We start from the raw sequence: 14130 nt of genomic DNA on the forward strand, positions 1-14130 counted from the left end.
TGTCCTCAGCCCCATAAGGATTGAAACATGACCTAACCACATGGATTGTATGTTCTGTACCATTGCCCTCCCCAGATGACTATATATATATATATATATATATATATATATATATATATATATATATACACACACACACACACACATACATACACACACAGACCTACATATACATATAGCGTATACATTGTAATATACCACCACAGGAGATTAAAAACAATTCAGGCACTTTATTACATTAATACACAATTTCTCAACTTAAAACTAAAACCTGAACAGAAACAAAAATAAAACAGACAAACCAACCATGCGTATGCTAAGGAAAAAGTGTAATAAATATGACACCTCCCGTCTATGGGAAGTTCTTCTTTATATTTTTCAGCCTTGCATTTTATTCTTGCAAAAAATGGAAATGAGAAATTAGCAATCTTCCATCTGAACATGGTCATTAAAAAACAGTGAAAACCGTACAAAAGTTGTGCAGCAGTCCAATGTTGAGAAAATAATCTTTTTTTTTTATCAAGACTATTTATTTATTTAGTGCCGATGCTCTTAAAGAAGCCCTGGAAAGTCAAGTATCTACAAGTAGATGACCTAGTGGGTAAGAGTCTTCCTGCAGCTTGTGGAAGTCAGTCACATCCTCGTGGCGGGATTCTTCCATGCCTGTAGAGAGAAACATCGGAGTAGATGAATACATTGCCAAGCTTGTATCATTCATATTATCAATAGGGGGCCAGTGTCCTTCATATGAATGAAATCATAGGAAAAGCAATTCTCCATTCATCTCTATGGGACAGATAGGAGAGATATTATCCCCATGACCTGGTCCAGAAGTCAGTTTTCCCTACGTTGTGCTGAAGAGATCCACCCAGATTGAAACAACGCTGTCCACAGCTGGGATTCTGTTCCTTTTGGAATAGAATAAATTGGTTTGGCATATCCTGGCATCCAGTGGCGTAACTAATGAGGTATAGCGGCTGCCACAGGGCCCGGGACATTAGGGGCCCGGCGACAGCCGCTACCGCTGCGTTTTTTTTCTTTCTTTTCTTAATAGGCCATTACTGGCTGTAGTTACTCCAGCCAGTAATGGGTCCTATTTATTTACTAATCCTGGCAGGGGACGGGATTGGTAAGTGACACCACGGGCCCCACACACATCATTGTTATACTTAGGGGTCTTTTCAGACCCCTGAGTATAATGATCGGAGGTCCAGGGGAGGTAAGCTAACATAAAAACTGTGTTACTTACCTCTCCGTGCAGGTTCGGACCTACTTCTGTGACCTCTCCCTGACATCACATGACCCAGGCCTGCATCCCGGGTCATTTGACGTCCTGGGAAGATGGCCGACACCACCGAAGACTACAGCGGAGCCTGGTACCCCCCTTCGGCTTCCGACTATTATACTCTGGGGTCTAAAAAGACCCCAGCGTATAATAATTGTTCATGGGTGTCCACAGTGAAGCATAATACTGTTTGTAGGGGCCACTATGGGGCATAATACTGTTTGTAGGGGCCACTATGGGGCATAATACTGTGTGCAGGGGCCACTATGGGGGATAATACTGTGTGCAGGGGCCACTATGGGGGATAATACTGTGTGCAGGGGCCACTATGGGGCATAATAGAGAGTGCAGGAATACAGGGGGGGGTTCACCACATGGCCCCGCCGTTCCTAGTTATGCCCCTGCTCACTTCATAGCTATAGACTTGAAAAAGCCATGCATGATGTTTAAGAGGGACACTCCTAGAGGGAGGCAAACAGAGGCAGTGTTTTCCTATTTACATCTCGGAAAACAGAATTTTTTTGTTTTTTCCCATAATCCCCCAGCGGAGCAAAAATGGCTTTGTAAGACTCCGTACGCCTGTCAAGGTGCTCTCTCCTCAAGGAGAGATATTATCCCCATAACTGCGAGACAGAAGCAGAGTACAGCTCTTCATCAGTCCCATAGAGCTGAAAGGACAAAATAAGACTCTGTTCACACTAGATGACATGCATAGGTGACACTGGAGAGACGCTTGTAATATTTGACAGATTTGCTATATTCAGTGAGAAAATAATCAATATAAATGACCTAAATGTCCCTTTCCTTTTCTGTGCCATCTGTCTCTGTTTTTGCTGGAATTGGGAAGAGACATGTGGGGTATATGCAGGATATGATGTGCTAGTGTAAACTTATATCCTCACCCACACACATACTGATGGAGGGCTAATCCGACTGCCAAGTGGGAAAGATTTCATAGCCAAAAGTTCCATATATAATAAGGTGCCGTCATACCTAATTGGAAATCAGATATACTGGACACGGTGCCATCTACTGGCAACACTTGGAACTTTCTACAATACTGCAAATTTGCCATCTGAAGTAAAAACATAAAATTAAATTCACATTTAGGCCTTTTTCACATGAACGTTTCATTTCGAGACCTATAAAAAAAAAAAAAGGACGTTGTGCATCCTATTGTATTTTTCTTTTGTGTCTATGGAGGTGGTCTCCATTATTTTTCAGTATCTTACACCTCAATCACGTCTATGGAGGAATGTAGTGGGCATGCTCTGTCATATGTGCAGGGAGGGGGAGAAGTGAACTGGAGTCTTTGTTGGGTGCATGGAGGACATTTTTCTCTGACGGTTTCAGGATAATAAAACGGTGGAAACCGACAGACCCGAACAATGATGAGCCCAGTGCAGGTCTGAACCGAGCCTCCGAAGCACCACGTTAGAAAAAAAAAAAAAAAAGCATCAAAGACCACAAAGAGTTTGACAAAAAACTTCCAAAATCTGCTTCAAACAAAGTAGATTTTTACTGCCTTACAAAAAAAACTCAATGTGAACATGCTCTAACTACTTTAGGACACCCTTGTTCATGACCAGACTCATTTGCAGTTTGGTTAATGGCTTTGCATGAGCTTCCATGTTCCTCTTGATGCATCCCATGATATAATTTGCCTTGGCAGCAGCTACCTGATACTGGTTAGTCAAGTCGAGTTTAGTCTCCACCAAAATCCCTGTGTCCGTTTTTCCCTAGTGTAGGGTGACAAGCAAGATAGTGCCGGGAATTTATTAAGAAGTCGTTCCTTAGGTCAGTCTTAATCCATTCCCCACACGCACTAGAGGTGCTAACCTCTAAGTTCTGAGACAAGCCGGAAGGTTCCATGCACCTGGACTCAAAACTACACCAAAATCTTGTCTGCGGTCTTAAAAAAGTGACAGATGAGCTGCCCCATTATGTGCTTACAATGCACCAGGTGGAGGGGTTAGATACCAGTAACAGTAAATTTGGGCCACTGTTCTACAAAAGGTTCACAGAAGACGACAAGGAGAATCCGACACCTTGACTATTTCGCAAATGCTCTTGCTCAGTGACCAAAATAGCTAAAAATCCAACAAGATACATAACAGACGGCGAAATCTATAAAATATGTATAAACCACATCTCTGAGCACAGGACAGCTTTCAGTCTACCCGAGTCAGTTTATCCACGATTCCTTCATTCACTCAGTACTTGGGTTTACAAGTCATTCATAAGTGTCATGTTGGTCTCTAAACTTTTTTAATGAGTTAACATTGGGCTTTTCCTTCCCTTCCTGGCGAAGGTTATGACAGGAGTAACAGCCCGTGCCCTTAAGAGTGCCATGAATCACCCCCTCCATGTAATGCCAGACTTATTGTGGACAGCTAACAGCTAATAAAAAAATAAAAATGTAGATGGTTATATCATTACGAAGTTAAATTGAGCCGAAAGTAAGCGTGAAAAGCGTCTAAGCAGGTGAACGTAATGTCTGTGCGGTTACCAGAGGGTGTGGACGAAAAACTAAGAAGCTCAAATGTGAAGAAGAATGTTTTTACCCCCTTCCAAGACATATTTTGGTGGTCCACACCTCGCTCATTAACCCCCGTAAGGACACGGTCAATTTCTATTTTTTTTTCATATTTGTTTTCCTTCCCGCCTTCCAATAACATATTTATATTTCAGTCAACACAGCCGTATGAGAACTTGGGGTACATTCCCATCGGCGCAAAGTCAGTCTAAAATCACTGACGAAAAAGACCTGCAAGCAAGAGAAAACTATAGATACCAGATGGGCCCCATTAGAGTCAAAAGGGTTCCCTTGGGATTCGTCGCCCGTCGCAGAATTGATCAGCCTTTATTGTGTAATCTGTTCCTACCCTGTACATGATACAATGTAATGTAGAAACGTAACTCTTATTTTACAGGCTGAGATGAAGTCAGTGACTAGTCGCATCAATTACGTGAATTATGTAGGTGACGTCATTGCTGCACGACTGCTAGGGACCACCGGAGAAGTGGCGAATAAAACCGGTGACTCAGGGGTATTATTTCATACCATTTCCTGCACATCGCACAAGGGACAGTTTTACTAAAAATGTGACAGAAATCTGATGTCGTTTGTGACAAAAAGACCTCTAAAACATTTATTTATTGATCTAGATACTTTTTGCAACTTCTCTGACTATGGGTAAGGCTTCAGAAGCAACGTGGCGCGCCAAAAATGTGCCAAAATTTGGGTGAACTTGTTAGCACAAAGCCAACAAATAACTGTGGTACAGTTAATACTAGACAGTCTGTAGATGCACCAGATTCAGCCACTGTGATAAATCTGGTGCATTTTACAAACAGTCTAGCCTAAGTCAACAATGTTCAACTATTAGACTGTACCCCATTTAAAAATCTCAGAAAAAAATGTGGCTGTGATGACAAACAATCGCTATGGGGAAACCTATTACACAATATGTATATTGCAATGTCATTTTATGCAAAAATATAAGCAAGTGGCTACTACAACCAGGACTTTGGAATCAGTAAGCCAAATCACAGACTCTGACTTTTCTATTTTTTCCACAATCCAACTTTGACTCCTGCTCTGACTCCTTCATAATAGTCCTAAGCAGTAAATCCTCAAATTCATTAAAATGCAAGTGAGTGAATTCCTATGAACATAAATATGTAACAAACTATAAATCTAATTATACAATAAATAATCACTTTATTTTGAAGATTGGAGTTGGAGTCGGTAACTTTTTTACAACTGTGACTTCGCCACCAAAGCCCTGGATATGACTAATAAACCACTGCCAAGAATCATTTAGTCCTTTGCATGCGGCTACTGAACCACACAACTCCTTAAAGATTATAGATTGTACCTTATAAGGCTTTCTGACCTCATCTGAATATTCAAAATGGCTCCTTGAAGAGAAGAATTGAGTTGAGTTTCCTCCGTAGCTTTCACCCTGAAATAGTCCAAACACAATGAATAAGAAAAGCTTTAAATACCACAGCATTGGTGAACGTGTACAATATACGCGACCGCTTTAAAAGCCTTCTGCTCTGAAGACTTGGTCTTACAGGTAGCCAACCTAGATTTTGATAGATCACAGGTAGGGTTGAGCCGATCCTGACTTTTCATGATCGATTTTAAAATCCAATTTCCGATCATTTTTCATTCGAACCCGATCTCGATCCCAATTCCGATCCCAATGCAAGTCAATGGGATTTTTTTTATCGGATTTTAAAAGCAATCCTATTCACTATACAGCATGGAATCTAAGAATTGTTAGAATCTACGCTGTGTAGTGAATCACTAAATAGCCAGATTGTGGGGATAACGTCACTCCTTAGGGAGAGACCACCTTCTCAGGTGTGTGGAGACTTATAGCCATAGTTGCTCCACTGCAAAGGAACATGGGAAGAATATGCAAATCTGTCTCCCAAGATGTAAACAGGGAGACAGTGCCTCTGTTTGCTGCCCTCTATAGCAAGCAACCCTGAACAACATGCCCGACTTCCCAGAAGCCTTTGCTGCATGATGCGAGGTTATAACCAAAAAACTGATTTGGTTATAACCTCGCATCATGCAGCAAAGGCTTTTGGGAAGTCGGGCATGTTGTTCAGGGTTGCTTGCTATAGAGGGCAGCAAACAGAGGCACTGTCTCCCTGTTTACATCTTGGGAGACAGATTTGCATATTCTTCCTAAATAGCCAGAGGATTTTTTTAAAATCCTCTGGCTACTTAGTCCCCCCTGGTGTCCACTTACCTCCAGAGATGGCTGCTCCGCTGTTCTTCGCCTCGCTGCCGCTCCACGCTGCAGTCTTCTCCCTTCGCTGCCCTCTCCCTGCCAGGTTAGGAGTGTGTGGGCGGGTTAGCAGAGTGTGGGCGGGTACTGGGAAGGAAGACGTCATGTCTCCCCGCCCTGTACCCGCCCACACTCTACTAACCTGGCAAGCAGGGGGCAGCGAGACGAAGAAGACTGCAGCTGGAGCGGCAGCGAGTCGAAGAGCAGCGGAGCAGCCATCTCTGGAGGTAAGTAGCTACTAGAGATGTTACTTTAGTCTCCCATTAGAATGAATGGAGGCAGCCGACGCTCAGGGGGTTAAGGCTGTGTACCGGCTGCTTCCATTCATTCCTATGGAACCGCAGCGGAGCCTTCACACTGAGTATACACTGTTTACTCAGTGTGAAGGCATTGTGGGAAATACTACCGATCTCGATCCCACCTAAAAAGATCGTGTTCGGAATTCCAATCGTGAAATTTTCTCGATCGCCGATCGGAATCCGATTTTTTCCGAACACTATTGCTCAACCCTAATCACAGGTTAAAGCAGAGCTACATAAACTCCCAGCTTTCACTTTAACCAGCCTGCAGGTTTACACACAAGTGCCATTAGAAAAACAACTTGTCCCACAAAAATCAAGTCTTCCTACAAGTATATAACCCCAAAATAAATTCCATTGATTGCTTTTGGGAGGTAGATGAAAAACCGAAAAATTTCCTGTGGCGGGCTGGGGTACTACAATTTATAAGGGCAATTTTAGACTTCTGTTATTGTTGAGCAGCTACTCTTGTCTTGAAGGTTTAAGCGTTAAAGAAAAAGACAAAAAACCCTGCTGTGACTCATAAAGGCGGGAGGCGGATTCGATTTCATTTCTCCTACAGACTAATCCAAGTAATGATTTCTCCATCATAAAACACACAAAAATGTGCACAAAATAGGAAAGTGTGAGCTGGTCAGATGTCAGGACGAGGACTTATTAGTAGTCATTCACACTGGAGGATGTATCTGGGTGTAGTTATCAGATCCAGCTCCGATTACTTTCAAAGTCAAGTGTTCAGACTTGAAGAATTGGATGAAAATTTCCGGCGTTTATTAGTAATCCTTCATTAACCTCTCTTCTACACAATGAACTTTCTTGTTTTAGACTGTGAGCATTACACCATGAAACGTACAAAAACACAGGTGATCTAATGCAATACTCCACGGGCGGACGAAGATGACATAAACTCCGAGGAAAACAAGATTTACTGGCGGATAAACTGGACAAAATGAAATATTGGATGCGACTTCAAAGACAAGAGCTTTATGTCTCCGGGCAATGTCACAAGGGTGCGTAATAAGTCTGACATAACTATGGTGTAGGAGAGCCCAGAGATCAAGCACTTGCTAGTCTTGTAGGATGCTGAGAGGATAAATGGTGGACCCTGCACAGACACAGCGACGCCTGAGGAGGATCTTACTTGTGGATTATTTGCTGCAGATAAGGAAGTGTGCCATGAGGACAAGGCCTAAGGATGTCAGCTGTAGGACCGACAGCCGACAAACCTAACAATTGGTTGATATGAAAGGGGACTAAACAGGGGATATATGAGGCTTTCTTGCACCAGCTCCATCCACTGGCTAAAAATAGATGTCCCAAAAGTGTTCCTTCTATGATGGGATAGGGCAAATATATCGGGGATGCTGATGTGTTTACAGCCAATATATCGGGTTAGACACTACCCAAGCAACAAAGCATTTAGACACCATAAAGATCTGTTTTGCACCAGGACCTTTCAAGATGAATATAGAAAATACTCTCAATGCCATCCAAGCGGTTCCCTTTATATCTAACGCACAACTCCTTTTTCTGCATTTTCCGTAAACTCTCGGCATCTCAAAAAGACCATTGCAACCCTTTGATCAGGATGGGGAGGCACAGTGCTCTTTTGGCTGTATTCGACAGGGTTAGTGGTGGACGGGCTGACAGAAAGCGAGGGTTCCAGCAACCGAGTGCCCACAATCAGACCTTCTATGTCACCTCAATGATGACACATTCAAGTAAATTCTGTTTCCTATTTTATTGCTGATCGGTTGCCTTTATTTTACATACTCTGTGGTCTCAAAACACAGCAGATGAAACGTCAGGCCTCAGCCAAAACAGAGAAACAAAAAAGTAAAAGTTCCCCAAACTTAAAGGGAGCAATGAAGTCACTTACTGGAGGTCTGCCTGCTGACTTTCGGAAAGGCGCTCTGCCCCCTCTTGACATTTTCTGAAATTCTCCAGTTTCATTATGATGTGGTTTGTAATAGCTGCCAGGAGCGTCGCTTCACAATACAAAGAGAGAAGGATTATCTTTACATTCAATATCAATGTCACCCATACGATAAAAATACAGACAAACAGTTTTCCTTAAGATAATGCAGAATTACATAGAGACCAATATAAGATCCACCCTCAAGTGATGACCAGTTATTCCACTTCTCCCAGTCCTTTTACTAACTATGTGTCTGTGCATAGGAGTTTGCCAAATGAGTCTAAAAAGGAGGAAAAGGCAACCAACCTGTCAGAAAAGCCGACATTGGCGTTGCTGTCTTCCTCGCTGTGCAGTCTCTGCTTTCGCCTCCTCTCTATATCATGCCGCAGATCATTAGGGTCTTCAATTATTCTCTGACTGGCCTGTAGAAGACATTAAAGGTCATGGATTACACATACCTAAAATATTAGGCGGGAGTAAAATCCCCTTAATCCTGCATTAATGGGGCCACACAGTTCCATTTTCTTAAGTGCCAAGTTTTTTCCTCTGCAATTCAATGGGGAAATGTGATAGAAGTTCTAGTTTTCTGATGTTGGTATTTTATGTCCTATTAGCTATAAGGGTTCTCTATCCAGTAATACCAAGTGATCTGTTCAACTATTTGGTCCACGGCTCAGCAATAGGTAGGTCATTGGGCAACTACAACTTACTGTTCCTATATGACATGCCAATTTGGCATACTTAAACATGAATGGCTTGTGAGCACTGAGGCCAGCCGAGTGGTCTTGTGACCTGTGATCGTAACCTCCATTCTAACCGGGGCTAGAACTGCATTACATTTTTTCTTTGTTTTATAGTGACCCTACTGTCTGGATTTTTTTTTTTTTAAAAGTTGGACAACCCCTTTAAATATTTATTCCATAAATGGGTTGTCCGGCCCAAATCAATTTTTCATATTGATGACCTATCCATAGATCCGTATGTGATCTCTGGGGGTCAGACACCCGGGCCCAAACATGTCAGCTGTTCCAGTAGTGCCTGTGTGCTGGTAGCTATAGCAGTGGAGGGCGAGCGAGCGCAGGTTCTCCTGTTCAATTAATAGTAACGGCGCAGCAGCCCAGTCCACTGCATAGTGTTGGTACTCTGCATCCACTGCTATATTTTCCTATGCCCTGATACCTCCGGAAAAGCTGATCTGTGCAGCATTTGGGTGTCGGACCCCAACAGATCACATACTGATGACCTCTTCTGTGGATAAATCATCGACATGAAAAATCGATTTGGGGCCAGACAACTCCTTTAAGGAATAAATGTTTATAGCAGATTGCAACTTTTTAAAAAGAGAATTCAAGACAACAGAGAACACTATAAAACAAAAAAAATACAATTCAGTTCAAGAATGCAAGTGATGACACCACGATCAAAATCTTAATACTGAAGCGAGGAGGATTTACGAAAAAGTGGCCGAACTACATCAAATAAATTTTAGAACAGGTTGTGTAAATATATTGTATGATGCTGACATACACTGTCTACCAATAAGTATTTGGACACCCATGCACATGAAGATATCTGCGGTAGTGATGTACGTCACGCCTTACGCAGATAAATAGGAAACAGCATTGGCATTAGTCACATGCAAGATGCCAAGTGCAGAGTTGTCAGATTTCAAGAAAGGGGTAATTGTCGGGTACCATGGAAATGGTTGATCCTTAAGGGACATAGCAAGCGATATGAATTACCCAGAATCGACAGTGGCCTATGTGATTACGAAGTGGAACGGTGATTGTCGGAATATGCCTGAGTTCGCAGACCCCCGAAACTTGGAGAGACCGACAGGCACTGGCCAGAGAAACCGCACCCAACCGATGGCTCACATACACCAGGAGTATCACCAGGCATCCAGGAGTATTGTGTCCATCAATACCATCCGTAAGGAAGCGTCTGCTGGCTCTACCAACTATTGGATAGGAAGAAATGTTGTTTTTCTATTCTACCACAGGTGTCCCAATACGTATTGGTAGACAGTGTATATACTGTAGTGATCGGTTGTTCACTGGGTCTCAAGGTTATTTTTAGAGTTGAACAAGCAATATGGAAATCGGTGCAGAAAACAACAAAGCCTTGGCCAAATGTGAAGATTTCTTTGACAGATGATGACAGAAGATATGGAGAATAATTTCACAGTATGTCATTATCGGTGCCAGGCAATGACCTCATTGTACGGCCCAGATTTCCTCACAAACACACACAAGCACACACAAGTCTTCTACATGAATCTGAGTAATATTTACCAGTTTGACTTCTGTCTTGTGGAGCGTCTTGTTCTGAAGATCTTCCAGAGAGATATCAATTCTCCTACCAGATAAGAAGAAAACAAAAATATTCTGTCATTTTTGCTCAAGTCACAAAACTGGTAAACCAAAATGTTTTAACAAATTACAGTAACATGGAAGCCCGGACCCTCAGAGAGGTGAGCCATGGAATTACGGATCTCTCTTGGTTCCTACGTTTGATAATTTCGCAGGAAAAAAAATTGATACCAGGTAAACTTCTCTTGTCCAGTGACGTCTTTGTGAACCAAAGTCAAATGAAAGATTTTCCCTTTGACCAGGTGACAAATTTAATTGGTTGCCGGGTAGGAAAATTTAACTTGTGCCCCGGCATCCATTAATTAACTAGGCAAAGGGGGGGGGGGGGTGTCTCATTTGCGTCATAATTCTGTGCAGGTCTCGGTCAGGCTCCAGTACTGTGACTAGGCCCAGCCTTCCTGTTCAATAGTATTTGTTTAGGTCACGGCCATATTTAGAAGGGGATAGTTGCTCACTGAAAATGAGTGGCCATCTGACGCGTTGTACAGAGGCTTGAGCTTATGGCTAAGCTATCAATTTGGTTTAAGGTTAATAGTTAACTTATTATCTCTCATACAGACCATGGGCAACCACCTAAGGCTACGATCACTTCTGCAATCCCGTTCCGCTTTCCGCTTGAAAAATGCAGCAGGACTTTTCTCTCCACATTTTTCGGGCAGAAACCTGGCAGACCCCAGTACAGTCTATAGAGTTTGTGGGTAACTGCTTTTTAAGCGGATTGGGTTTCATTTTCCGGGTCCCCAAGTGGACTCGAAGAACCGAAACCTATTCCACTGTTAGCTCAGCCAAAACTGCTTTCATAAACCATAAAAACAAGTGAGGGCAGACGGATCCTGTGATGTCACTAAATATCTCAGACTCGTATTAACACGCTGCTGCCTGTCATATGGACATGAGCGCAGTCACATCGGTTCACCTGTGGATCTCCGGATTGAGCTGTGCTGTGGGTTTCATAAGATGGATCTCCTCCTTATTGCTTTCTGTTTGCTGCAGCTTGGAAAAACGTTCATGGAGCGACATTTCAGGAGACTTGAAATGGTTTGCTATAAATAAAGGACAAAAATATAGATCTATGTTAAGTATATATATATATATAAATGTAAAGAATACAAAACATAGCAACAGTCTAATAGTCTACTGGTGAAGTCGCTGCAATAATGTCTATTATGGGATCGTCCTGCAGGATTTAGTATTAGAGATGAGCGAACACTATTCGAGACAGCCGTTTCGAATAACAAGCTCCCATAGAAATGAATGGAAGCAGCCGGCACGCAGACTTTGCCGGCAGCCGTCCGCTTATCCCCCCGTGTGTCGGCTACGTCCATTCATTTCTATGGGAGCGTGTTATTCGAAACGGCTGTTTTGAATAGTGTTCGCTCATCTCTATTTAGTATCAGTAATACAAGGTTAAATGTCGGGAAACCCCAATACAGATTAGATTAATGTTAGCCAAACCAGTTGACCATCTTATGTGTATGGGAGGCTTAAAGCTCTTAACCTCACATAGTACCAAAGGATTCTGCAGATTGAAAACTAAAATGTCAACTCTTACTTTACCTCAACATCTGCCATCAGTAGAGAGCCAGAAGTAGTCCCTACACAGAGCCTCAAACTGATTTCTATAAAAATTGGTGATTTGGTTGACTTTTTGGGAGTTTTCATACTAAATGACCTATCCAGACAATAGGACATCAGCATGTGATCTACGGAGATCCAACACCTGGACCCCGCACAGATCAGCTATTCCAGAAGCCTCCAGGTTCTGGAAGCTGTTACAGTAATACTTGATATGGGAACAGTCTTTATGCACTCCACACCCACTACAGCAGCTTCCAGTTCCTGGAGGCTGCCAAGAACAGCTGATCTGTGAGTGGCCCGGGTGTTAGACGTCCATATGTATGGACATATAGGACATATGTATGAAAAATCCAGCATCATATGATGGACACACAGGTGCAAAGCTCGTTCTAGTCACAGCACAATAATCAGACACCTGGACTGTACATCCCACGACCATGCACTGTACATCCCACGACCACGGACTGTAAATCACATGACCATGCACTGTACATCCCACGACCACGGACTGTAAATCACATGACCACGGACTGTACATCCCACGGCCGCTACATCCCACGAGAATGGACTGTACATGACATGACCACGGACATACGTAACACCAGCATTCTGCCATTTCATCTTACCTTTCACTTCGTGGATGATGGTTATGATTTCCTGAGTAAATACAGTACTTGGAGGATTCGTTCCCGCATGCTTTGAAGAACTTAAATGGTCAAACACAGGATGATAAGTCTCCTTTCCAGCTACAGCTACCAGGTCTTCAGACATTTGTCTCTCATTGGAAGTGGTATTGCTCCTGCAATGGTGAAGCAGATTCAATGTCAATATTCATTTATGTTTCTACACAATATGTCCACATTTAGATTTCTGTCTAGTGCGAGACAAAAATGATATAAAAGTATCTAATACTATGTTATAAAAAAACAAGAATATAGATGGTTTTACACATCCAACTCTTTTCAATGGCATGCATGGGGGTCTAAGAACTTGTATCTTTAGAAAAATCACCAATTGTTTATTTTATATGAAATGTATTCTTTAAGATTTTGGTGTAATTTATGTTTAACTTTTCATGTCTCAACCTAAAAGGAAAAAAAAAAAAACTGACACCTTGCAATTTTGGAGAAGGAGAGAGACAGAGATGGGACGGTGTCCAGAGCATTACATGAGACATTTCTGTCTGGAGAAGGCGGAGACTAATTCCTGATAACCCAGCTGTGTTGTGAAAGAAAACTGTCTCTCTATAGTGCACGTGTCTCTCTGCTTTGAGGAGCTCTCCTTTCCCCTCTCCATAGACATCTATTGTCTATTGTTCCCCTCTCCATAGACAGCTATTGTATTTTTTTTTTGTTTATATAGACTGTGAGCCCTATATAGGGATCACAATGTACATTTTCTCCCTATCAATATGTCTTTGTAGAATGGGAGAAAATCCATGCAAACACGGGGAGAACATACAAACGCCTTACAGATGTTGTTCCTGGAGGGCTTCAAACCCAGGACTCCAGCACTGCAAGGCTGCAGTGCTAACCACTGAGCCACCGTGTTGCCCCAGACAGCTATTGTATGTATTGTACTAAAGTATCAGTAGCACCAGGCGGCAAGAGACAGACAGGCATTTTTCATCAAAATTGTGTTACAAAAATTATTGTCATCTGCACTAAGGATTTATAAAGCAGAAAAAATAAATGTATGCAGTAAATAGCTTGGTGCAATTTTACACAATGACAATGTAGCCAAAAAACATTTTAAAAGGGATTAAAAGAGCACCTCTTTTCTTCATAATTCCTCTTCCCCTGGGGTACGTCAGACTTTGGTTTAATGTCTTTGGAGATATTCCAATGTTCATGAGGTTGTCTAGATA

At 42.3% G+C, this 14130-nt stretch overlaps 1 protein-coding gene across 1 annotated transcript in view; it reads right to left on the reverse strand.

The window, feature by feature from the left end:
- Positions 1 to 230: 230 nt before the first annotated feature.
- BCLAF3 (BCLAF1 and THRAP3 family member 3) overlaps positions 231 to 14130 on the reverse strand; it is a 45281-nt gene continuing 31381 nt past the window's right edge. Inside the window, exons 6-13 of the mRNA XM_075263612.1 lie at positions 14037 to 14123; positions 12890 to 13062; positions 11602 to 11728; positions 10608 to 10671; positions 8620 to 8735; positions 8275 to 8383; positions 5167 to 5253; positions 231 to 663 (exon numbers count right to left, since the gene is read on the reverse strand). Of these exons, the coding sequence (XP_075119713.1) occupies positions 634 to 663; positions 5167 to 5253; positions 8275 to 8383; positions 8620 to 8735; positions 10608 to 10671; positions 11602 to 11728; positions 12890 to 13062; positions 14037 to 14123 (793 nt within the window). The 3' untranslated portion in view covers positions 231 to 633. The remainder of the gene's footprint in view (positions 664 to 5166; positions 5254 to 8274; positions 8384 to 8619; positions 8736 to 10607; positions 10672 to 11601; positions 11729 to 12889; positions 13063 to 14036; positions 14124 to 14130) is intronic.

This window comes from Leptodactylus fuscus, chromosome 2, assembly GCF_031893055.1.
Source record: "Leptodactylus fuscus isolate aLepFus1 chromosome 2, aLepFus1.hap2, whole genome shotgun sequence".
NCBI lineage: Eukaryota > Metazoa > Chordata > Amphibia > Anura > Leptodactylidae > Leptodactylus > Leptodactylus fuscus.